General features: G+C 33.9%; 15 protein-coding genes and 2 pseudogenes across 17 annotated transcripts, besides 1 other annotated feature; 12 read left to right on the forward strand and 5 right to left on the reverse strand.

Annotated features, from left to right (window-relative positions):
• The first annotated feature begins 1,577 nt into the window (after nucleotides 1-1,577).
• Nucleotides 1,578-23,819: a mobile genetic element.
• Nucleotides 2,578-2,921, reverse strand: TVAGG3_0760880 (annotated as a pseudogene). Its single transcript has one exon. A coding segment is annotated over exon 1 (344 nt).
• Nucleotides 2,942-3,456, reverse strand: TVAGG3_0760890 (uncharacterized protein; the record flags this gene model as incomplete). The annotated part of the gene is made up of 1 exon (XM_051245616.1): nucleotides 2,942-3,456. A coding segment is annotated over one exon (515 nt), but the record flags the coding sequence as incomplete, so codon positions are not given.
• Nucleotides 3,506-3,855, forward strand: TVAGG3_0760900 (uncharacterized protein; the record flags this gene model as incomplete). Its single annotated transcript, XM_051245617.1, has 1 exon — nucleotides 3,506-3,855. A coding segment is annotated over one exon (350 nt), but the record flags the coding sequence as incomplete, so codon positions are not given.
• Nucleotides 6,419-7,057, forward strand: TVAGG3_0760910 (organellar and viral DNA polymerase type B; the record flags this gene model as incomplete). Its single annotated transcript, XM_051245618.1, has 1 exon — nucleotides 6,419-7,057. A coding segment is annotated over one exon (639 nt), but the record flags the coding sequence as incomplete, so codon positions are not given.
• TVAGG3_0760920 (keratin-associated protein family) lies at nucleotides 7,735-9,015 on the forward strand (the record flags this gene model as incomplete). Its single annotated transcript, XM_051245619.1, has 1 exon — nucleotides 7,735-9,015. A coding segment is annotated over one exon (1,281 nt), but the record flags the coding sequence as incomplete, so codon positions are not given.
• TVAGG3_0760930 (ATP binding) lies at nucleotides 9,076-9,486 on the forward strand (the record flags this gene model as incomplete). The annotated part of the gene is made up of 1 exon (XM_051245620.1): nucleotides 9,076-9,486. The coding sequence occupies one exon, from the start codon at nucleotides 9,076-9,078 to the stop codon at nucleotides 9,484-9,486; it is 411 nt and encodes a 136-aa protein (XP_051092207.1).
• TVAGG3_0760940 (integrase core domain containing protein family) lies at nucleotides 9,506-10,329 on the forward strand (the record flags this gene model as incomplete). The annotated part of the gene is made up of 1 exon (XM_051245621.1): nucleotides 9,506-10,329. A coding segment is annotated over one exon (824 nt), but the record flags the coding sequence as incomplete, so codon positions are not given.
• TVAGG3_0760950 (KilA, N-terminal/APSES-type HTH, DNA-binding family) lies at nucleotides 10,769-11,045 on the forward strand (the record flags this gene model as incomplete). The annotated part of the gene is made up of 1 exon (XM_051245622.1): nucleotides 10,769-11,045. A coding segment is annotated over one exon (277 nt), but the record flags the coding sequence as incomplete, so codon positions are not given.
• Nucleotides 11,138-11,434, forward strand: TVAGG3_0760960 (uncharacterized protein; the record flags this gene model as incomplete). The annotated part of the gene is made up of 1 exon (XM_051245623.1): nucleotides 11,138-11,434. The coding sequence occupies one exon, from the start codon at nucleotides 11,138-11,140 to the stop codon at nucleotides 11,432-11,434; it is 297 nt and encodes a 98-aa protein (XP_051092210.1).
• TVAGG3_0760970 (organellar and viral DNA polymerase type B) lies at nucleotides 11,606-12,387 on the forward strand (the record flags this gene model as incomplete). Its single annotated transcript, XM_051245624.1, has 1 exon — nucleotides 11,606-12,387. A coding segment is annotated over one exon (782 nt), but the record flags the coding sequence as incomplete, so codon positions are not given.
• Nucleotides 13,466-14,324, forward strand: TVAGG3_0760980 (annotated as a pseudogene). Its single transcript has one exon. A coding segment is annotated over exon 1 (859 nt).
• On the reverse strand, nucleotides 14,753-15,085 carry TVAGG3_0760990 (uncharacterized protein; the record flags this gene model as incomplete). Its single annotated transcript, XM_051245625.1, has 1 exon — nucleotides 14,753-15,085. A coding segment is annotated over one exon (333 nt), but the record flags the coding sequence as incomplete, so codon positions are not given.
• On the forward strand, nucleotides 16,142-17,163 carry TVAGG3_0761000 (organellar and viral DNA polymerase type B; the record flags this gene model as incomplete). The annotated part of the gene is made up of 1 exon (XM_051245626.1): nucleotides 16,142-17,163. A coding segment is annotated over one exon (1,022 nt), but the record flags the coding sequence as incomplete, so codon positions are not given.
• TVAGG3_0761010 (uncharacterized protein) lies at nucleotides 19,179-20,036 on the reverse strand (the record flags this gene model as incomplete). The annotated part of the gene is made up of 1 exon (XM_051245627.1): nucleotides 19,179-20,036. The coding sequence occupies one exon, from the start codon at nucleotides 20,034-20,036 to the stop codon at nucleotides 19,179-19,181; it is 858 nt and encodes a 285-aa protein (XP_051092214.1).
• On the reverse strand, nucleotides 20,061-20,204 carry TVAGG3_0761020 (uncharacterized protein; the record flags this gene model as incomplete). Its single annotated transcript, XM_051245628.1, has 1 exon — nucleotides 20,061-20,204. A coding segment is annotated over one exon (144 nt), but the record flags the coding sequence as incomplete, so codon positions are not given.
• TVAGG3_0761030 (uncharacterized protein) lies at nucleotides 22,403-22,861 on the forward strand (the record flags this gene model as incomplete). The annotated part of the gene is made up of 1 exon (XM_051245629.1): nucleotides 22,403-22,861. One exon carries the CDS (start codon nucleotides 22,403-22,405, stop codon nucleotides 22,859-22,861), a length of 459 nt encoding a protein of 152 aa, XP_051092216.1.
• On the forward strand, nucleotides 22,910-23,146 carry TVAGG3_0761040 (uncharacterized protein; the record flags this gene model as incomplete). Its single annotated transcript, XM_001314032.1, has 1 exon — nucleotides 22,910-23,146. One exon carries the CDS (start codon nucleotides 22,910-22,912, stop codon nucleotides 23,144-23,146), a length of 237 nt encoding a protein of 78 aa, XP_001314038.1.
• Nucleotides 23,820-24,963: the final 1,144 nt, after the last annotated feature.

Below are 24,963 nucleotides of genomic sequence, written 5' to 3' on the forward strand. Positions count from 1 at the left end.
CACAATTAAAATAAGTCGTATTTTGGTTATAAGAAGGATACATTATAATTTCTTTGCCTCTTGTTTGGTTGACGAAATGAGAGTGGAAAATTTCTGATATGAAGAAACATGTGCATACTTCTGAATCAATATTTGTTTGTTGGCAAAATTTAACTAATGTTCTGAAGCAATTATTAACACCAAACAAAACACATATATTAGACTCATTGATTCCTTGTATATGTGATGTTTCAGAAATAGTAGGAATTGAACTTTTATGTTCTTCTTCAATAGGTTCGGAGTTTCTGTTTATAGAATAATCAAAATAGGATTTCAAACTGGTTATTTTTTGATTTGACCAAATTGTACTTGAGTTAAAATAAATTGTTCTATTTGTTATCACAGACATGAACTGCGAAATATATCCCAAACTGTAAATTGAACATATTTTATTGATAGATGCATTTGCATCGTAAAAATCTATATTAATTGATCCAACAGAGAGTTCTGATTGGCATCTATAGAATAAGCATTCGTCAATCACAATATTAATAGGAGATTTTGCCAACAAGAAACCTGGCTGTTGTATTGTGATTGCAGAGCCAGATTCGACAATTGTACTTATATTTAAGAACTGGCAATCAATGATTTCGACTTTTTTATCAACAAATTTTAATGTAATTGAATTATTTGTTATGTTGTTCTTTAGTACTGATGTAAATATTATGTAAGGGCATTCTATTTCTTCAAATTTTGGAATTGGAACGTTGCCTGTTATAATTACATATTCTGCATTTGATATCTTTGCTTCTGAGATCTCTCTATTTGAGTAAATATAATTATTTATTTGAATGGCTCCAATTGTTGTGTTTATTAATATGACTCATTTATATGAGTTGCATAATCCGGATTAACAATTTGAAAAACTGATCCGGAATCTTTTAAAAATTCGAGTAGATGATTTCTTGCATTTTCGTTTTCAAGTCCAGCTGTCCATATAAAATGTTCTTTTTCTTCATCTTTTGTGGAATGTAAACAATATTCTGGTGAATGATTTCCAATTAGATGATCTACGGCGTGGAGCCAATAAAATAGCTTCTGTTCTTTGGAAATATGCTTATCCAATAAAGTATTAAAGAATATTTTGAGTCTGTTTTTGATACCATGAAAAATTTTTGAGTCGACGATAGGCATGTCATTTTTTGCATACTCATTAGAGTTAGTATACAAGTCTTGGGTATGGTGGCACCGTGCGCTCCTTACCCATTATATATGAATTTGACACTTTACAAAACCGTTAACGTATATTTTACAACATGAACGCAAAAACTAACTTAATCTTAAATATTTACAAAGCCGCCAACCACTTCACTAACGAACTCACTAATGTAAAAAATAAACGTTCTCACTATCGTTCTCACTAACGACTTCACTAATGTTCTCATAAATTTTCCTCAATATCTTCATCATCAGTGTTAACCCTATTGTAGTCATACTTGAAGCCATAAACTTTCTCTAACTTCTTAACGTACAATTTACATAACTTACCTTCGTCATCGTATGGTTTAATGATATAACTATTTCTATCTTTATACACAGTCAATGAAAAGTCAACTGGTCTCGGATGTATTTGAAAGAACATGTTATGCTCAGGAAGGAAGAATAAATGTTTAAATGTATGTTTGTTATATTTTTCGATTTGTATGAGTTGCTTTTGTTCTGTCATTTACATCCAAATAAAAATTTTCAGTAAAATAAAAAATGAACTTAAAAATAAATGATATCACCACCCTCACACGTATGAAAACATAGCACAAAAATAAATTTAGGTGAAGTGGTGAATCTCACCTCTTTTTTCACCTCTTTTTTCACCCGTTGAATTCATTACTTTATAACTCTCTTCCTTGGTTTCTTTTTAGTTGCTTTCTTCACGTCTGTCTCCAACTTGACTGTCTTTCTTCTTCGGCCGTAATGATACCAGTTACTTCCACCAGTCAATGGGTCAAATGGTCTTTCGTAAGGGTTTCCATACATTCCATAGGGACCATACGGAAGAACTACTGGTGGAGGAAGAGTTCCATCGACTCTATTTAAATGCATTGTTTCACCTTTCATCTGGTCATTAAAGTCTTTTGCGTGTTTTGCAAACTCATCGTCCTTTCCTAAAGCATTTTCTGACTCAGTCGCAACCAAATTGGATGCTTTATTTATGAGTCCTATTTTATTTAATCTTAACTTCTTTGCAACCCAGCCTCCAATCTTTCCTTTATTTGCATCTAATGTCTTCGAAACTCTTCCTCCACTCATTTTATTTACTGCGTCATAAGCTCCAAGTGCTTTTGCTCCAAATGCTAATGCTTTTGTTCCCATTGCGCCTAAAGCTGCCCAAGCTACCATTTACACCATATTAAAATCATCTCTCTTCAATATTATCTCATAAAAGTTCTCGTTACTGGAGAAAGTCAATGAAACATAAACATTCTCATTCATAAACTTCTTTCTTATATCATCTATTCGCTTCAAAATGTCTGAACAATTGCTAACATCTTCTACAACAGTTATTTCATCATGAATGACCTTCAAGAACAAGCTCATTTAATATGCTATTAAAATCATCTCAATAATGAGTCCATCCTTTCCATCTTTAGGTAGCACAACATCTTTCATTGAAGAAGGTTCGACAAGTCTTATGTTAAACTTACTGACAAAGTTTGTTATACTATAATGCTTCGGTGGCGAATACATGTAGTTTGAAAGACATAATATAGATTCTTCAGCAAATTCACTTATACTGGATTTTATAACAATGTTCTCACGAGACCAAATACCACCAATTGACAATCTTGTAAGCAATCCTGCTGAACCTTCAACTGTAAACGTCGATGGTAACATTCCACGAAGGTCATCTATTGACATCTTTGAGTCACTGAATTTAAATATTTTCTTAAAGCAATCGTCATTATCTAACCATGCAATAGCTTTGAAGTTTTCATTCGAATATACATCTGCTTCATTAAATGTAAAACCTGACTTCTTTGCAGAGATGACTTTAAAATCTATTGAGTTTGTTTCAAAATTATATGCTATGCTAACTTCTGAAGGTAATGGATGTCCTTCCGCAGTCAGTTGTTCTCTCACTACCGTTTGAAGCTTTGTGTTAAAAACTTTCATGTCATCTCCTGTGTCTAGGTTCACATACACAGCAACAGGAAAACTATCTTGCTTCTTTGTTTCATCATTATACCTCAAAACATTAAAGTTCTTCAATAATATTGTTCTTCCTGCTGGAATACTTCGAACCTGTCTGATTTCAATAGCTTTCTCACCTCCTACATACTCTACCCAGTGCCTTGGATATTCATAAGTATACTGACTTTCTTGAATTTTGGTAGGTTTCATCATAACGTGTTCATAGTATATCTTTATACTCTTGTCAGTTAGACTCGGTGCTATGTTCTGAATATTTCTGACTTGCATTTTTAATGGAGATAAAATGAAGCATTTAATACATGACGTAGATGAAGACATGAATGAAACTACAGACAAACTTAACTCTTCTCTCATTCTTCCTTTCAGTAAGGACTATGAGTTCTGTTCAAATGGCGTTTATTTCTATTGTGGAAAGATGGGTTCAGGTAAGACATTTAATTTAATTCGTCATATACTCATAACAGAACGTTTAGGAAATGACTCATATTATGACCAAATCATTATATCAGCAACTTCAGACTCTATGGACTCAACAGCGAAAACATTTATGTCAAAAGTTCAAGCCTCTGTCGTTAAAGTTCCAGACAGTGAACTCATTGAATTTCTTCAACGTTACATTCGACGTAAGAGGAAATATTATGCCATCGTTGAATTTATACAGTCAGGAATGCAAAAGACTTCTGAGGAGATGGAAAGAATTATTGACAAACACCACTTACGTCAGTACTCAGGAGTTTACGATATGAAACGACTGACAAACTACATTCTATCAAAACTTTCAAAATACCCCTTCAAAAAATATCCTTCAAACACTCTGCTCGTTTGCGACGACTTCGCTGGTAAAGGTTTAGTGTCAAAACCAGACTCACCATTAGCTAATATCATTACTAAAGTCAGACATTACCACTTAACTGTAGCAATACTTATGCAAACATGGAGGTTTTTAGCTTTAAACATAAAACGTCTCATAACTGACTTCGTTATCTTTCAAGGTTTCTCACGTTATGATATTGAACTCATTTGGAAACAGTCAGGTATAACATTACCTTTTGAAGAAATTTGGGAAGCATATAAGTCTCTCATCTCTCCTCGTTCATACCTTGAGATTCATATCATGACTAATACCATTAAAGTCAAAAATATTCCATGGGAACGACCAACATTGTTTTAAAGTTTAACCTTCAATTGACTGATGGTAAACAAATTCCATGCATCTCTGTCGCCATTTCTGTTAATATTTTTGCTGTCATTCATATCATCCACTTCTCCATCCGTTAGCTTTTGAGGATATGCGTTAGAATAGCTGTTCTTAAATGAAGGCTTTTCACCTTTGAGAGCATAAACTCTATAACTTTCTGCATACTTTATGTTTGAACCTCCTGAGCCATCATTGACATAAATTTTTATAGGCTTCCACCCTTTGTTCATGTTCCTGCTTCTTCCCTTAGCTCTTTTGTTCAGTAGTTCTACATCTTTATACACAGCTCCTGTCTCAGTGAATTCAACAATATTTTCATTCGTTAGCTTTACATTCAAACCCTTGTCGAGTATATTGTTCATTTCATACATATAAAAGGTTTTTATTCTATATGAAATGAGAAGCAAATCCATCTTAGCTGGTGCCGTTAATGTTCCAATTGAACCAACATCAAATGTTGACTCACGAACGACAAACAATATTGTCATAAAGAACTATAGTTCAGAGTGTTTGAAAGAAAAAGAACCAGAACTGAAATCCGTGAATTTAAACTCAGCTTCAAACGCTAACGCTACATCAGATGTTAAGTTAGAGTATCCACCACTGGACCAAGTTCTTTCAAGAGAAGCCAACGACAACCCTTACACAAATGTTCAAACAAATCCTTCAGATAACGTAGACCATTACCTTCTTCAGTTATACCAAACAATTTTACTCAAAGACGATAAGAAGCTTTTGACAAATCTTATAAGCAAGAACCAAATAATTCTAACAAAGGAGGACCTTGAAAATGTTATATCACGAATAACAGGGAAACAATGTGTCATTGACTATCTCGACCCTGAAATCGAATGCTGTGGTCAAACGCCACCATTCATGAAAATAGGTAACATCCGCATCATTGAAACACCAGGAACTACAGGAGTTGAGTTTAAGTATAAATATTCGAATGAATATACAAAACTTTCAACAGAATATAAACTTTGTTTGAAATATGTTTTAGTAAATTAAAGCAATTTGTAATATCTATCCAAAACTTCTTCAACAGTATCGAACTCATCTTCATAATGCAAACCTAATCTTATTGACTTGGTGCAGTTTTCACTAACACAATATAGCGCTTTGCGCTCGGCGCCTTTGACGCCTTTTTCTGTTCTCTTGACTGACATAACTAATTCATTTGTTTCATCAAACAGCAACAACCAAAGTTCATGACCTAATACATAACATTCATACTTTATATTTTTAGCTCTGAGTTCTCTTGTAAGCTGTTGCATTTAATATTTTCTAAAAAGTCAACTTCAACAGTCATTCGCACTGGTGCCTTCAGTTCTACAGGCTCGCCTTGAAAGTCAACAAGTCTGAATTGCATGTCTTTCAAATTATGAGGACTAATGCGAATCCATTTACCTAAATGAGTTGCTATGACAGGAACGTTTGGAATGAACATTGAATTGACTGCATAACAGAAAGACTTATATTCTACTGAACCTTTACTATTAACTCCTGAAATGCCTGTGACATTAGCTATTTTAGACTCAATGTACAAACAATTACCATAACATACGTATGGAACAGATTTCATCTCAATCGTTTTGTCAACACTTTTCAAAGGAAATGTCATATGGTATGCACCCAGAAGCAATTGAACTCTATGACTCATTCGTGTTATCTTAAACTCCTTTGCATAACTGAACTTCAAAACTCCTGCAATAAGTTTAACATTCATTAAGTTTTCTTCGTTATCCTTGTTTATTGTAGTATTTATGAGAGCATTTAACACTCCAGCTAATGTTTCCATCTTATATTCTACATTATTGTGAAATCTTATTTCGTGCTTCTTTCCATCTATTTCAAACTCCATGAAATCTGTTTCATCTGTTATGACAAAAGTTGCGATAGTATTGAAGTCAACAACTCTGAAAGCAAGTGCTTCATTCTGAAGACCTAAGTTTGTTTGTAGCTTTACTATTCCGTATTCGTTTGGGTCTGTACTTTGCAAATAGAACAACATTTTATTCTCATTAAAATATGACTATTGCTGCATATGCGTATGAAACAAATGAAGCAAGAAGAGCACATGAACTAGTAAACGAAAACTCAACTTTAACCATTGAAGGCAATGATTTAGTCATTGACGATGGAAAAACTAAAAAAGTCATTGATTTCGATACTTTTAACACTTATGACCCATTCATTACAACAAGCAAGGTTCCTATCATAAATGATGGAACGGTGCAATATATAAATTCTACAGTAGATGCCTCATTAGTGAAAGTACTGAATGTTCTCATTGAATTGTTAAAGAGCTTTCGATTTGACGACAACATTAAATGCTTAAAGAATTTAGTCATGAATGAGAAACAAATTCTTGGCGTTGCTGGTAGCAGTAATGATGTACACCTTATGACATTAGAATATTATAACGAACATAAAGATGAACTGAAAGGAGAGAAGGGTGACACCGGACCTCAAGGACCACAAGGAATACAAGGAATACAAGGAATACAAGGACCTCAAGGCGAAAACGGTTTGGATGGAAAGGATGGAAAGGATGGAAAAACTGCTAAATCATGGATATGGGACCTTATAAATACTGGTTTAACAGCTGCTTCATATGGAGTTCTTCAATACCAAATCGGAAAGATATGGGCAGTACTTGGTGAAGAAGTTTTAAATGACGTTAAAAATGCTTTGAACTTCATTTCAAATGGTTCGGATACTATTAAAACTTTATCTGGTTGGATGCAAGAAACAAGGAGTCAAATAGATACTGTAAGACGTATAGCAAACAATGCACGTACGGGATTGGATACTTTACGACAAGCACAAAATACACTAAAGGAAGCAAATGATATTCTTGGCTCAGTATCAGACATGCATGAAGATTGGCTTAAAGGTATTGACAAATCTTTAAAAAATCACAGTCAGTCTATTGCTGACTACAAGAAAAGTATAGATTTTTTACATAGTGCTATGGACGTACATGATGGAAGCATAAGGAACTTACTTAATGCTAACAATAACTTACCAGGAACTATTAAAGCATTTATAAAGTCCTTTGTAAAACCCGTGCTCTAACATTTAGGTCTTTGAGAGCAAGAGCATTGAAGTCAAGAGATGCAGAAACTCCAACAGAAGGAACTGAAACAACAGAAACTCCAGAAGAACCACCAAAACCAACAGCTAATGAAATATTGTTCGAATATTTTCCAAGGTACTCTGTTCTCATTGCATACATTCAAGAAATACTTAAGAAAGCAGACTTGACTTTAGGAGATGATGAAAGTTCTGTATATCTTTCGTTCCAGTTTCAAATAGCAGAACTTTTGAGACAGATATGCTTAATGTATGACAACATCTCTGATTTCACAAGATATGATGACGACCATGACCCCGAACACGGTGAAGAAGAAGTTTTACAAACATCCATTAAGACAGGAAAGGTTTTAACTCAAAGTCTCATTATTGACACCAAAGATGGCGAAGTGGACGTTCTTCAAGAGCTGAAGAAAAATACTTCTTCGGGAGGTGGTGGTAGGCATGAACTTGAAATAAATGAGATAGAAGAGAAATTAGCCGAAAAAGCAGATAAAGAACATAAACACAATATCTCCGATATAAATGAACTTCAAGCTACATTAAATAGTAAAGCGGACAAAAATGAACTTGACGCAATGAACAAAGTTTTGAAATCTCATAAACACAATATCTCCGATATAAATGAACTTCAAGCTACATTAAATAGTAAAGCGGACAAGAACCATGTTCATTATATAACTTCAGACGAACAGATTATAACGGACTACCATGGATATTTAACACGAAGTGATGAAGCGAAGACAAAAAATGTTAATGAAAGAAGATATAAATACATTCGTGCTAAAGGTTATGACATAAGCTGTACTGTACAGTATGATGTAGCTAAAGCACCAGAAGCATTTGGTTATACCGGTGAAATTTATGCCTCTACTTTCAATGTTAACGGTGTATTAGTTGAACCAAGATTTACTTTGAGAGTTAAGGCAAAAATAACGTTTGAAGATGCTATTAAAAGTAAAGCTGACAAAGTTGAACTCGAAGCAATGAACAAAGTTTTGAAATCTCATAAACACAACATCTCCGATATAAATGAACTTCAAGCTACATTAGACAGTAAAGCTGACAAGAACCATACACATAAATCCTTCACTACTGTTAGAGCAGACGACATAATATTGAACTTTGACCTTGGTTCAAGTGCACCATTAGAAAATCCAAGTACAAGCGTAAAAGATACTCTTAACAGTTTAGATAAGAGTTGCAGGAACATTGAAAGTCATGCCAGAAACTTTGAAGCATATGAACTACCAACAATGTTAGATAAGAAAGCAGATAAAACTTATGTGGATGCAGAACTAACAAAGAAATTTTCGAAACCAGATACAATGACATTTACAACAGAAATTATAAATGGTGAACCAGCAACTCCATTTGAATTTGTTAGAGGTCTTCAACCAGATACTTTTGAATTTTTCTTGGATAATTCTATTGAACTAACATTACATTATAAAAGTGGAACAAATGCAACATTTCATCCGGGAGATACATTCCAAATGGTATTTAATGACATAAGTTCTTTAGAATATGTTTATAGAGTTATGAGCATATATGATTTAATATATCCTATAGGAGCTGTTTATACGTCTATGAATCCAATAAATCCAAACACTTTATTTGGTGGTAGATGGTATGAAATAGTTGACAGTTTTCCATTCTACACTAATACGCAGTCAATGAAGATGGGAGGTTCAAAGAAAATAGGTATTGAAAACCTTCCTTCACATATGCATAGGTTCAGTGGAAGAACATCTGTGGAAGGAAACCATTCACATTCAATAACAAAAAGAGGTTATATAAATCTTGCAGCGGGTTCGAATAGACAGGGAATGAACAGATATGATATCTCAGATGACCCCAAAGATGTTAGCACAGGTATTTTCTGTGGAACTGCAGGAAATCATACACATGTTGTAGCTGGTATTACAGACCCAGCAGGTAATGGAAAAGATTATATGCCTCCTTATATAACAATGCACGCTTGGATACGAGTTGGTTAAAATCTTTAACTTTACATAAATGAGCTTGAAAGAAGTATTCGAACAACATCCATGGAGGTCATTTAAGAAGTTCAATGAAGCTGCAAAGAGTTGGGGATTTACTAACAGAGCTGAAGTGAAAAGGTTCTTTGACAAAAATGTTGTACATCAAACAAAAATAAACCCTTACGACTACTTTTTACCAATTTACTCCAACACTCCTGACGCATACCAATTTGACACTCTCATTCAAAGCAGAAAAGGAGGACATAAACCATTCCTCATCTTCATAAATGTTAACACTCGTAAAGCATATGCATATCCAATGAAAAATAAAGGAACTCGTGAAGTGTTAAGAGTTTTACAAAAGTTTGTAGCAGAACATAACCCAAGTACTTTAACATCAGACCAAGACAGTGCATACCTCAGCAATGAAATCACAGAATTTCTCATTAAGCATAACATAACTCACTACACTACTGAAGACCATAACCATAACATACTCGGCATCATAAACCGCTTCATAAGGACTCTCAGAGATTTAAACCAAGAGCGAGACTTTACCGAAGAAACAATGAAACATTTTCTCGAAGTATATAATTCCTCAACACATTCTACAACAGGACATACACCAAATTCAATGACACAACAACAAGAAGAAAAGTATATACAAAAGAAACGAAGCCAAACACAAAATATCAGAAATTCAACACAATTTACCCTCATTCCTGGTACAAAAGTTCGTGTAGTTCTTGACGACAAACCGTTGACAAAGAAACGTTTAAGGTTAAGTCGAAATTATTATATTGTAGACTCTACGCAAGGTAATGGATATCTTATAAAAGCTGCCGACGACTCTATTGCGTTTTATCCTCGACATAAATTAGTCGAAAGTAGTAATGGCAAACTTGCTGAAAACCATTGACGAAGCAAAGCGAGGAGTGGTTATTGAAATACTTGGCTATAACACAAACGATGACACTTATAAAGTAAGATATGAAGGAGGCGTTGAAGATGTTATACCATCTAAGAACTTGAGAGAGTCGAAGCCAACACATCTGGGACCATTAGAGCGGGAGTACTGGAAAGACAAAAATATGCCAGAAAGAATAAGAAAATTCTTCTAAACTTTTTCATTAGATGTAAATCAGACAAAAATATAATTTAGGTGAAGAGGTTAGATCTCACCTGTTTTTTCACCTCTTTTTTCACCCCGTGAATTTTCATGAATTTTCACAAAAGACCAAAAATAAAGTTAGTTTTATTTTTTTTTTATTTTTTTATTTTGTATGTAAGAACAGAAATGTCAGTCGAAGCAAAAACATTCACGAACAAATCTAATGGTGAAACATTCACAAAAGGCACTTATAACGGTATTGAAGTCTTACGTAGAGACAAGGATGGTTACATTAATGCAACAAAGATGGCAAGAGAAGCGGGAAGGTTAAACCATTTAAACAGATTTCTCAATAGTACTAAAATGCAGGAAATTCTTGAGTTTTGGATGAACGAATACGGTGGAGCCAAAAGTGGCTCGACCTCAAAACAAGCATTTTATGAGCTTACTAAGGGCGTTATGAATGAATTCAAAGGTATTTACATACATGCTGACCTCGTTCATTTTGTTGCTGAATGGTGCTCTGTAAAGTATGCATTTTATGTCAAAGATATTATGGACTCCATAGACAAGAAAGTTCATGAGAAGTTAGATGAAGAAGAACTCGAAGATACAGTGGAGAATGCTAAACCTTTGTTCGAAGAAGAAGTTGGAAAAATGTGTGAAAAACAATTAGAACATGAACGTGAGATATATTATGGTTATAGAGATTCTCCATACGAACTAGACCAATGGGAACAAGAAGATTTAAAGAGAGAATTTAGAGAATATGAACTCGCTAAGATAGCATTTGAAGCTGCAGAAAAGAAGTTAAAAGTTTGGGGTCGTTTTGTACAAAAATATTGTGAGTAAATGAACCATTTATTTTTATTGAATTCACCAAAAAATATAATTTAGGTGAAGAGGTGAGATCTCACCTGTTTTTTCACCTCTTTTTTCACCTCTTGAATTTTCGTGAATTTTCCCGAAATAAAAAATAAAGTTAGTTTTATTTTTATTTATTTTTTATTTTGTATAAAAGATATGATTTCAACAATCGGCACAACAACAATTCAAGCCGCGAACGGCGGGACTCTGTCCACAACAACAGCACCAAACTCGTTAGTCATGAATCCTACGTCAATGTTAGTAGAGATGAAAAACTTCATTCCTTCTTCATATACTTTCGAAACAAAAATCCAGAAGATAAAGCAAGAACTTTTAACAAGTAATTTAGACTGTAGTGCGAAAGATGAAACAAATGAACAGTATCTTTATGAAATGCAGGACATTATTGACCATTTACCCAAATTGCCTGAAATCCAACAACAAAAACTCACTATTCCTGAATTCGACGAAATTGAAGTGAAACCAACTGACTCAGTAGAAATAAAGAAGTTCATACGTAAAGTAAATTATGAATTCCTTGGTTTTCATTGCAACCATAAGGTTATGGACAAAGATTGCGACATGGTATATAAAAACATTTCTGACATATATAAATCTGAGGAGTTTAAGACTTACGATAACTTTGTTTCATTAGTTGCAAAATGTGTTTGGGAAATAAGAGATAAAGATAGAAGAGGCAAAGTATGGAACGAACAAATAAGACCCGCTATGTTTGAGATGAAGAGAGCAATTGACGCCTTAGTTGTTTTAGCTGGTTTTATTTCAATGTATAACGCAAAAATGAACCCGCAATGTTCAAAATGTAAGGCAGCAATTAGGAAATATAACTACTCAGTCAAAGAGATAGAAAGAATGAGAAACGACTATGCAGACTTAAAGAAAGAAGCAGAAAAGCCAGCAGAAGATAAAATGAACATGTTAGAATTTCTGAACAAAAACTATCCAACAGCAGAAGATTTCCTTCTATCTGACGTCAAGAAGAAGTATAAAGAAACCTTCGGTATTGTTAAAACTTTTGACATACTGACAGAAGAAATAGAAGCTACGAAATTGTTTAGGATTTCAAATATACATCGTACAATTCATGTAAAACGCTTGTGAAAAAACTGGGGTGAAAAAAGAGGTGAAAAAACAGGTGAGATCTCACCTCTTCACCTAAATTATTTTTTGTTCAAAGCTTCCACGAGAGAAAAGATTCCTCATTCGCTAAGGATTCCAAAAATGAAAAAATCATTGATTTCGGCTGAGAAAAAAAGCAAAACCCTTCTTCCACGGGAACAAAGAAATAAAGAAGAAATAAAGATAAAGTAAATTTTTTATTTATTCCCGTGGAAGATAGAGCACTTTTATGACACTTTTTATTCACGACAAACAAGACAAACAAAGAAAATAAGAAAATACGGCGCTGTCGCGGTTCGAACCACAGACTCTGACCCCCATAACACCACCTTAGACCACTGTGCTACGTAGCCTGTCGACATAAGATTTTATAAATTGCATATTTGACGTAAATTTATTTCCATCTAGCTTCCCACCGCATAAGATATTCATACGTGTTTGTAAGACATTCATTAAACTTCTTTTCTATTGCATCTAATCTTGCGTTATTTTTTTCAATAGCTTGTCTGTATTCTTCATCATCTCCAGCAGTGTTTGGGTCTTCACGTTTAAAATATTCATTGTTAACCAATTTTTTATCTACAAATTTTATTAGTGTTTGATTCACTTCGTTATGATAACGGTCATATTCTTTCAATACGTAAGTGAAGACAAAATGCGTCGTACCTTCAATCTTAAAGCTTAAAGAACTTTCAACACAGTTTTGAGGGTCTGTCAGTGCGTCAATGAGATAGTATTCGAAGTCAGTCAATAATCTTTTTAAAGTCATTTCATACAGGATAAAATTTAATGTTGTGAAGAAATAGTGTTTATCTCAGAAAAAATAACGCTAATTTTATTTTTATTTATTTTTTTATTTTGTATGTAAAGACAGTAATGACAACATCAGAGAACACAACAACAGTTATAGTCCATGAAGCAATAAATGAAGAATACGAGTACATACAATATAACAAACAGTTACGTCTCATTCGTTCAGTCAAAGATGACATGTACCAAATGCAAAGTATTTTGACAGCATGTTATGCTCCAGATACTAAACTTCCTAAAGACTGGTTTAGGAACCAAAGCACTATTGAACTATTAAATGAAGCACAGCGAGACATACTTTTTTCTGAAAACAGTGAAGAACAGCGAGTAGGTAAAACCCCAGTCGCCAAAACTCTATGAAAATCGTGAAAAATTGCCAAACGGTTTGAGAGGATATTATGTTCATAGACTTCTCGTAAATGTTGTAGCAATGTGGGCTTCACCTCGTTATGCTTGGTATGTTTGTAAACTTCTTGACGAAATTCACAGACAAGAACGCGAACAGATGGAAAAGAAACTTCAAGCAAAAGATGAAGTCATTGAATCCAAAGACAAAAGCATACAGAAAAGAATACCACGTTCAGTACCAAAAGGAAAGGAAAAGAGTTATAAGTATATGATTTACGCTGAAGAGATGGAAAATGAAGAAGACAGAGATATGGTTATGTTGCATTTAGTCAGAAGAAACAACAAAAGCTTTTATGACCTTGCTAAGATTTACAAATCTGACAGAAACTGGTTCTATCGTGAAAACTTACCGATTTCAATGACACCGAATGAGCAAATAAAGGAAATTGTCAAAAATACTCTTCCTCAAACACACTATGACATCAAAGGTTGCACAATACTTACATTCAAAGAAGACTTACCATTGTTAAAGGAAAAAATAACAGAGTATTTCGATAACTTCAAAGAGGAAGAATGAAAATCTAAGCTAATTTTATTTTTTTTATAAAATTTTATCTCATATGAAAGAACATGAATTTAGAATATTCGGAACTCATGACAGAAGAGGAGAACGAACAGCATGTAAAAGATTATGCAAAATTTATGAAGACATACAAAGCATTTAAACAATATCTAAATGCTTCTAAAGATTATGCAAAATTTCTGAAGGTATATAAAGCTTATGAAAAAGCGTATGAAAAGTTTATACATTGGGGAATTGTTGTAAAATATCCATATGAAGACTAACCAAAAATATATTTTTGCTTAAATAGCTTCAGGGTCAATTTCTTCAACCATTTCACTTCCTTCGTCAATGTCAATTGAAGCTTCTTCAACCTTTGGTAAGAATTTCTGTATAACATCTTTGTTCGTTATTGTCTTCAGAGATGAAGGATAATATTTCACATTTGTTTCACCCTTCTTATATTCTTTCTGTTCGGAAAGATTCATAGCAATACTGAAGAAGTCAATGTTAGAGTTCTTTATGACAGTATAATGAGTATCTTTGACATTCACGAAGAAACTCTTTTGTTTCAAAACTACTGCTAACTCTTGTGAAGTATAACGTTTGCGGTCAATGACGATAGCTAATGGTCTGACATACTGACCAAACTTAGATTCTTTCACAAACTTCTTGTTAAAGATAATATTAACATTTGAAGCATTATTGAACTCATTCTTGATGGCAGTAGCGAGAGCATTGTATGAAAAGAACTTGCAATCTTGCATGTGTTTCATTAAAATAAAAATATTAAATTATTTTGAAAAATAACTTAAAAAAATCTAATCTAATTTTTTCAAAAATATTTTTTTTATTTCCTACTAAAGATGTATCGGAAGTTGTCTAAGTTAGAACACTCGGAAATAAAACAACTTCTTACAGAAGCTAATATAGATGTTGCAAAGCATTACGCAACAAACAAAAAAGCACTCGCTGACTTCATTAAAGACTATAATGGTGCAATAAGTTATGATAGAATTCATGAGTTCATAAAGCCGCAACGCGGCGAGGACGAAGTCCATGCAATAGCATTTCCTTTAAATGACGTTGCTATTGACTTATATCATAGACGTTCAGTACCTCATGAAGTAAGAAGAGAGATGTTTGACATAACAAATGCGAACGTTGGTCATACTCGTAAAGCTCTTTCGCATGAAGTAAGAAGAGAAATGTTTGACATAACAAATGCGAACGTTGGTCATACTCGTAAAGCTCTTTCGCATGATGTTCGTCAAGAGATGTTTGACATAACAAATGCGAACGTTGGTGAAACAAGAAGAAGAGACGACACACTGAAACAACAGAGAAGAGAGATGTTTAAGAGCGCTATAGAACAAGTTCGCAAAGCTAACGATGTCATTCGTTCCATTGACGACAAACCAAAAGAAGGTGAGAGATGGTTAAAGAAAGATGAAGAGAATAGGAAGAGAAATGTGAAGTCAGGCAATAGACTCATTGACTTTAACATCGAAGCTTTAGATGAACCAAACAGAGACTACTTACACAAACATTTCGGTAAGGTTTTCATGAGACTCTTAGAGAAAATTAAAATAAACTCACAACAGAGATGGATGGTATGTTATAAACTTGGTGGAAAGTATGAATGTTCTACGTTAAACCTCAATAATATTGGAACATTACTACATCAGCTCTTGAAGGAGAACTTTATATCAGAGATAGAAGCAAATGCCGCAGGTATTGTTGAAATGCACTATGACTTCTTCTTGACAAACATAAAGAATCTTACCGAAATAAAGATGTATGATTTAACAGAATATGAAGGCTTAACGATGTCAGATGTAAAGAAAGGCAAACCAAAAAAGAGACCATATAGAGATGAAAGCACACTGACAAATGACCAGAAAGCCATTTTGGAAGCTCTTAAGCAAACAGGAAACCCAGCACTTATAGAAAGCTTTTGGAAAGATAATGGTGAAAAGAAGTTTTATAAGAAGAGAAGCGGTCAGTTCTGGAAGTATCTTTGCACATTACCTATAAATCTTGAACGCTACCAAATCTTCAATGAACTGAACAAAAGAACTGCAACACTTATGACAGAGGACAATTGTTTCGTTTATGCTTGCATTCAGGCTGGAGTAAATGAAGAAACTATTGACCACATGAGAGAAGTCATTCGTGTTAGAGACTTTCCTCAAAGTAAAGTACAAGAAATTTCTGACGCAACAGGTATATCATTTAATGTTACCATTGGTTATTTCAATGAGTCAAGACATAATGAAATAAAGAGATATATACCAAAAGAATGCGAAACTGTTAGAACTATTGACTTACTTCTTGTTGAAGACCACTACATGCTAAATGAAAGATTACCAATGACAACATACTTCATTCGAAACTATAAAGAAATTCTCAAAGCTTGTGGTGGAATGAACATTGAGAAACAGATGAAGATTTATACAAAGAGAGAAGATAAATATGTAGTTCGTTATGATAGAACAACACCGTTATGGGATGTTATGAAAACATTGTGGGAGTGCAAATATTTCGAACCTATTTCTTATGGAGAACTTTTCACATATACTACTGACTTATATAAACAGAACCTTGCACCATTTAAAGATTTGACATATGCTCCAAAGTATTGTGTACAACTGAAGAAGAAAGCAGAGTCAAAAGAAGTAAATAAAGCTAAATGTAAATTCATACCTGAGCACGTTTTCTTTGCTGACTTTGAGTGTAGTACGGATGGCTTTCATAAAGCTTTTAACATCTGTTATGACAGTGAAGATGGTTCAGTTAGTGAAAGCATTTGGGGTCAAAACTGTGCAACAGAATTTTTGGAAAGACTTCCTGACAAGAGTTTAATATATTTCCATAACCTCAGTTATGACATAAACTTCATCTTAAGACACATGACAGAAGTGAAAGGAACTCCCATCATTAAAGGTTCACGAACAATGCAAATAACTGGCTTATATAAAGGACGGGCAATTATTATAAAAGACTCTTACAGTGTTATAAATAAGAAGCTTAAACTATTTCCTGCTATGTTTAACTTACAAACAGGACCGAAAGAAGTATTTCCATATAACTACTACAGCAGTGTTTTGTTAGCAAATGACAACAGAACTGGTGTCATTTCTGAAGCATGTAAGTTTATCCATGATGCAGATACATTTATGAAGAACATAGATTCCATCAAAGGTTGCAGAATAGATGAAAACCACTTCGACTTAGAAAAATATAGCACGTTTTACTGCAAACAAGATGTAAGAATTTTAAGAGAAGGTTTTGTAAAGTTCCGCAATGACTTATTGAAAGAGTTTGATTTAAACGTTTATGACTACGTTAGTATTTGTTCTATTGCTAACAAATTGTTTGAGAACAGAGTATACTTCCCGAATGGAAATCTTTATGACCTCTCAAATAAACCAAGAGAATTTATTTCGAGATGCATTCAAGGTGGAAGATGTATGTTGTCAGATAACATGAAACAAAAGAGCAAAAAGAAACTCATTGCTGACTTCGACACTGTTTCATTATATCCTTCAGCTATAGCAAGACTTTATACTTTAGAAGGTATTCCAAAAGTATTGAAGGATGAGATGTTAAGCACAGAGTATCTCATGAGACATTTATTCGATGATGACCAAAAGGAACCCATTGGTGAAAAGTTTATGTCTGGCTTCTTTGTTCTCATTAAGATAACAGAGGATTGGTATACCCAGACACTTTCATTTAATAGTTTGCGACCCTGAACTAAATCCAGAACTTAACGTTCCAAGAAGTTCAAACACTTGCTGTCTCATGTATGTTGACCCATATAACATTACAAGACCTCATAAAATATCAAGCGTGTCAAATGTGAAGTGTTGCAAGGATTACTATTACGATGGAAACAGAGATATGAGAATAAGAGATGAAGTAAAGAAGTTGTTTGAGTTAAGGTTAAAGTATAAGAAAGAGAAAACCCCTTACGAAGAAATTATAAAACTCATTCTGAACAGCATTTATGGCAAAACTATTCTATCTCCTATTGAGTCAAAAATAACCATAGTAAATGACAAAGATGCTATAAGATATGCTATAAGAAATTACAACCATATAGTGAAGTTCGAAGGTTTGGATGGTTCAGATAAAACTATTTTCAAGCTAACGAAAAGCATTTGCAGACACTTTAACTTCTGTCCACTTGGTGTTAATATTCTGTCTATGTCAAAACGTATTATGAATGAAGTATTCTGTACTGCGCAGAGGACATGGGACTTCAAATCTTTTACCAGGATACCGACAGTATGCACTTATATAATGAAGACATCCCAAAGCTTGCAGCAGAGTTTAAGAAGAGATATGGTCGCGAACTTATAGGAAAGAACTTGGTCAATTCATAGCGACTTTGCAGAAATAACACCTGGAAAACAAGTTTAGCTTATAAAAGTATTTTCTGTGGAAAGAAGACCTACATAGACTTACTCACTACGATTTAAATGAAGTTGCATTTCACTGCAGAATGAAAGGCGTGAAGCAAGATGTTATTGCTTTAACCGCTAATGAAATGTTTCCTGAAGCTATACAATGCTATTACAATGAAGATAAGAACATTCACATACCTGTTGGAACATATGACAAAGACTCTGAGTTCAGTTTAATGAACTTTACAAAGCACTTCATGATGGTCAAGAGATTGCATTCGACTTATGTAAGTCATGTCAACCTTGCTTTGCTGAAAAGTTCAACTTTTCAATAACGACTAAAACAAGCTTTATTCGTAAGTTGAAGTTCTGAGGTCATTTATTTTTGTCAGCAATGAGGTCATGAATGAGGTCATGAATGAGGTCATTCGTGATAAAAATAAAGCTAGCGTAGATTTTACAATACTGCGATGGTAGAGTTTAAGAGTTGTGCTTCAATGTAGAGACAGTCCTTATGGTCTGGAGGCAAGAACACTGGACATTTATGGTCATGAGTGGAGAACATGTCTATCCAAAACTCACGATTGAAGCCAGTTAATTTATAGTATTTAGGGTTAGGAAGTGGTGAAGTTCTTGTATGACCAATGAACTCATTTTCAACTCCTTTACTTAAGTTTGAATATAATATAGCTTGCTTTCTATCCCAAATGCCAGGTGTTACAATCTTTGAAAATTCATTTTTCCTCGGAAGCATTGCATCATAATTGAAAACATTCTTAAAATCATCACTTGGTTCGGAGATTTGAAATCTTATACGTAATGGATTTTTTTTCTCTTTAGCGACTTCATTGAATGGTGAGAATACAATGAATTGACAGTCATGAGTTCCATCTTCATTTTCATTAAATTCATAATGAAAGTCTATAAGTTGTGGCTGACTACCTTCTTCTTTCAGTTGTGCAAGAAACTCACGTAAAGGCTGTAAAGTTTGTACTTCAATGTTGAACTTTTTCTCGAACATCTCATTAAATGAAATCATACATTGCAACAATGTTGTATCGTCTTTAAAGTATTTGTATATGTGAATGTTTTGGGCGCTTAAAGACTGTTCGTCATTTTCTATCTCGACTTGAAGTATAAAGTCAACCTTTCTGAAAGCACGTGTTATATACATAGATGTTATGCCAATGTACTTCTCTTCATTTATGTTCACAATCCAGTCTGTTGGAAACTTAAACGTTACTCTGTTCCCCTTTATTTTGACGTCAGGGTTTTCACTACTGAACGCAACAGATAAAGGTATTTGTCTATACATTTAGTTCGGATAAAAATAAACCATTTACTCTTTCTTTGCTTCAGCTTCTTCTCTAGCTTTCTTTGCCAGCAAACGTGGGTTCTTTTGTCTTCCAGCAGCTAATGCAGCAAGTTGTTTTTCACTAAGTTTTCTCTTTGGTCTCTCTGGCTTTTGTTCTTGTTTTTGTTCCTTCAGTTCGGATAAAATTTGCTCACGAATTTCTTTCTTCAATGCTTCAACATCTATGACACCTTGGGTCTTGTCCGTAGGGCTTGTCTGAGTCATTTGATTGCAGATAAAAACAAAATTAAAACTTTAACCGATGTAAAATGAGCTTGTCAAAATCAGAGCGAGAGTCTATATATATTAAATGACGCAAGAGGAATACAACATCCTTTCTATTACGTAAGTCAGAGTAAAGATGGTAAAATATACGTAAGAAAAAGAAAGGTACCATTAGCGAATGCAGAGAGCGACAACATTAAGGTGCATGGCAAGGGTGAAGTCCATGAAGTCCATATAAAACCTTCTGTTCAAACTGAGCCACCAAAAAAACAAGAAGAAAAGAAGCCAGATGTACTTTCAATAACGAACCAAGAGCTTATTGCAAAGTTCGTGAATTTCATTGAAAAAAACCGAGTCAAAGAACCTGACCCGCCAGTGAAAGAAGTTGAGACAAAAGAGAATGTACAGTTCATTGAAAATGTCAAGAAACAACTTCCACCACGAATGCCAAGAAGAAGAGTGAGAATAATGAAGTAAATAGATATTTTTATCTAAGAAGTAAATGCAGAGAACGAACAGCGAACTTTACTCCAGCAGAGCATATTCATCAGATTCGCTCATATTTCGATATCATAGACAATGCAGTTCAAATTGGTGACACTAATAGAAAATATTCTGACGCAAAGATTCCATCACAACCTGGAACTGCTAAAGATAACACATGGGTAACATTCAATCTCTCACCTCCTGGTGAAAATATGTTGGACCTTTACAATACATTCATTACGTATAAAATGGAAGGTCAATTTATTGTAGATAAAGAAATTGGTTCAGGTTCCAATAAAACAAACCCACCAGGATTTTGGATTGGTTTCGATGACGCTTTCTATGCAGTTGCTGGATATCAAATCCTTGCAAATGGTCGTATCGTATATTCTCAAGACAACGCAAGAAGAAGAAGCATATATAACTTCAAACTCACAAACTACCGAACAAATAAAGAAAGTAGATGTTTTCTCAAAGACTCGACATGAAGATGTATGGAGTCATTCGGGAACATGCAGAACAGGACAAATTGTTAGTGGTCCAATTACAGCGAAAATCATTTGATTTTAAGCTTCGTTTAAGAATTCCTGTTAGAAAGTTTTTACCATTAGAAGCTATAAGATTTATTCCAGCTTTTGCAGGAAACATTCAGCTTAAAGTAAAGTTCAGTAGCGACGCCTTACAATGCACATCTATATCTGTAAATGATATCATTGCTTTCAATCCAACTCTTAAAGTTGCATTTGCTTCAGATTCAAATCCACCGACAAATAAATTTGTTCCATGGAATGAACCATTCACTATGATAACGAAGGCAGTAGAAGCTAGTGGAACAGTTACTATTACAACTGTAACCCAGCAACTATTTCGAACAAAGATGGATTTTAATGAATGTTTTATTCATCCAAAGTCATTCTCTTTAGACCCTAACATTTATACAGAACTTGTAGAACATTATACAAACGAGGCTTTATGTTTTCCTGTTAAAGTTATGGATTGGATTCCTATGGACGGTTCATTCTCAAAGAATACAGATAGTTCAAGTGCAACATTTACAGCAGCTTATACGCCTATTAATGTTAAAAGTATTTGGGCACTATTTAGAAAGAAAGACAACTATTATGTTAATTTTGAGAACCCTAAGTTTAAATATCTTCAGCTTTCCATGGGAGCTTATGGAAATATGCCTGCAGAACCTGAAAAATCATATGGACCTGTATTTTATGAAATGGTTGCGAACGCTTGCAATACAAACAATGATATGATAGGATTTAATGAAGATGTTATGAGGTCATTGGTGGATGATGGTAGTGTGGAACATAAATGGGATAGCTATGACAACACACATTTCTTATGTGGTTTTCCAACTGAAGTGGACTTTTGCTTCCAGCAAGGTCAAACATCTACTGCTCCAATAACATACAAATTGTCTGTTAAAGGACCTATTAACTAGCAACTGAAAATGTACCAAGCCACTTATTGGATTTATGAGGGATTGTTGCTTTGCCATTCAGGTGCGTGCTAATGGCATCCCCATAATAAGATTAGATGACTATAACTTAGCTACGGACGACAGTGAGGAATAAAGGATGAACGTTTATTTTTAAAGCTTATAAATGAGTTCTTCATCAAGCTCTCGCGAACCTTCACCATCTATGAAACAAACTTTACCAAACGATTATGGAGCACCTATTGAATATTTCTTACGAGCTGCACAATGGCAAAGAGCAGTCTCACCAAGGTTAGGTGTTCCACCAGCTCCTGTCAAAAATAGCATTTGGTCAAGTCCTTATATAAGATATGGTCTCCCACTAGGTTTGCTAGCTACAGCAGGAGCAGTTATGATGTTGAAAAGAAATAAAGCAAATGTTATAAATAATACTGAAGTAGCTGAAGTTAAACAAACTCCAACACATTCGCCAAAACCAACGCCTTCACAAGCAAAACCTTCAATAACTCCTGAACCTATGGAAGTACAAACTCCTGTTCAAAAGTCAACTCCTAAACCGACTCCAACATTTAAACCAGAACCCACGCCTCAAATAAATCGTAAAACTCCTGCGTTTCCTTACTGAAAAAATAACGTTATTTTTATTTAATATTAAAATTTTTATTTGATTGAAATGACGACTAAAGTCACTGAAGCAATGAAACAAAAGTTTTTGGTAGAATACATTAAATCAGGAACTATTCCAGAAGGTTTTTACATTCATACTATGAAGGATGGTAGAGTTCAGTTTAGAAAGATAAAGCAACCATTAGATAAAGAAGGAATTTTGAGAAAGATTAAACTTCATGAGGACAACATTGCTGAACTTAAGAAGAAGTTAGAAGAGTTGGAGAAAGGAAGAGAGTTATAAAGTAATGAATTCAACGGGTGAAAAAAGAGGTGAAAAAAGAGGTGAGATCTCACCACTTCACCTAAATTTATTTTTGTGCTATGTTTTCATACGTGTGAGGGTGGTGATATCATTTATTTTTAAGTTCATTTTTTATTTTACTGAAAATTTTTATTTGGATGTAAATGACAGAACAAAAGCAACTCATACAAATCGAAAAATATAACAAACATACATTTAAACATTTATTCTTCCTTCCTGAGCATAACATGTTCTTTCAAATACATCCGAGACCAGTTGACTTTTCATTGACTGTGTATAAAGATAGAAATAGTTATATCATTAAACCATACGATGACGAAGGTAAGTTATGTAAATTGTACGTTAAGAAGTTAGAGAAAGTTTATGGCTTCAAGTATGACTACAATAGGGTTAACACTGATGATGAAGATATTGAGGAAAATTTATGAGAACATTAGTGAAGTCGTTAGTGAGAACGATAGTGAGAACGTTTATTTTTTACATTAGTGAGTTCGTTAGTGAAGTGGTTGGCGGCTTTGTAAATATTTAAGATTAAGTTAGTTTTTGCGTTCATGTTGTAAAATATACGTTAACGGTTTTGTAAAGTGTCAAATTCATATATAATGGGTAAGGAGCGCACAGTGCCACCATACCCAAGACTTGTATACTAACTATTAGAAGTAAGACGTTTCCAGCACAATTCGAATTTCTTTTTGCAATGGAAGCCATCTTGATATTCAACAGCATCAGGAAAATGCTTATGAACAATATTACGGGATTTATTATCCCTATCATGGCAAAAACCGTCAACAATACCTTTTCCCACCGTATCTTCCAAAATTTGAAGAGCCTGATCAGCGGCAACAGATTCCATTTGGCATGAGGCACCAGTATAATTTCCAGCTTTACCTTTACGAGATCTAACGATTACGAATTTTGCCACAATGTCACCTTTAGGACCCATTGCTACAAACTCACACTCGTCTGCATTTCTAACATGCGAGAAATGAGCATCGATGGTGATAACAGTTCCAGGCTCAAGTTGCAATGCATGATTTTTTACACTTTTTTCAGCTAATTCCTTCGCTTTCTCGAGAATCACCTTTTGAATCCTGTAAAAGTATTGTGACGATGGTACATCTATACCAGCCTCTCTTAATAAGTTACTTGCTTCTTGATATGTTTTACCGCAAATCAAAGTGGCAAATGTAAATGATTTGCCATCTAATTTAATTAGATCACCGAATCCTTCATATTGGACGCGAATAATCTCAGAATTTGTGGCGTCATGTACCTCCTGTGATGTCATTTGTCAGTTTTTTGTTTCTTCACTTCTGAATACGACACCTTGAATTATGGGTTTATTTCTAATAATTTACAATTTACTAACAGTATTCTTTTTGGGGATACTGACATTCAACGTAAAAACGAGAATGTTTCGAAATAATAAAAATTTAATATAATATTAAGTCATTTTTAAATATTTATGTCTCAACCCTGAATGTTTATTCCCCTAAAAAGAGATTGCCATAAGTCTATGGAAATTGACCATAAATAACTTAGAGCTATGGAATAAATTGATTTTAATGTATTTTTTTTTCTAGAAAATATCTTTTTTAGAGTGAAAATATAAATTGTTGGAATTTTCCTTACCATATTATTGTAATACAATATAGACAGATGCTTTATTCTACAACAAAAAGGCCAGAATCGATTTTTTGTCGAAATCTTAAATATAATGAAACAATAAAATCTTAATTATATCCATTATGATTTGAATATTTAGAAGTATAACAAATGATAAAAATATTCATATG

Source organism: Trichomonas vaginalis, chromosome III (genome assembly GCF_026262505.1).
Source record: "Trichomonas vaginalis G3 chromosome III, whole genome shotgun sequence".
NCBI classification, from domain to species: Eukaryota; Parabasalia; order Trichomonadida; family Trichomonadidae; genus Trichomonas; species Trichomonas vaginalis.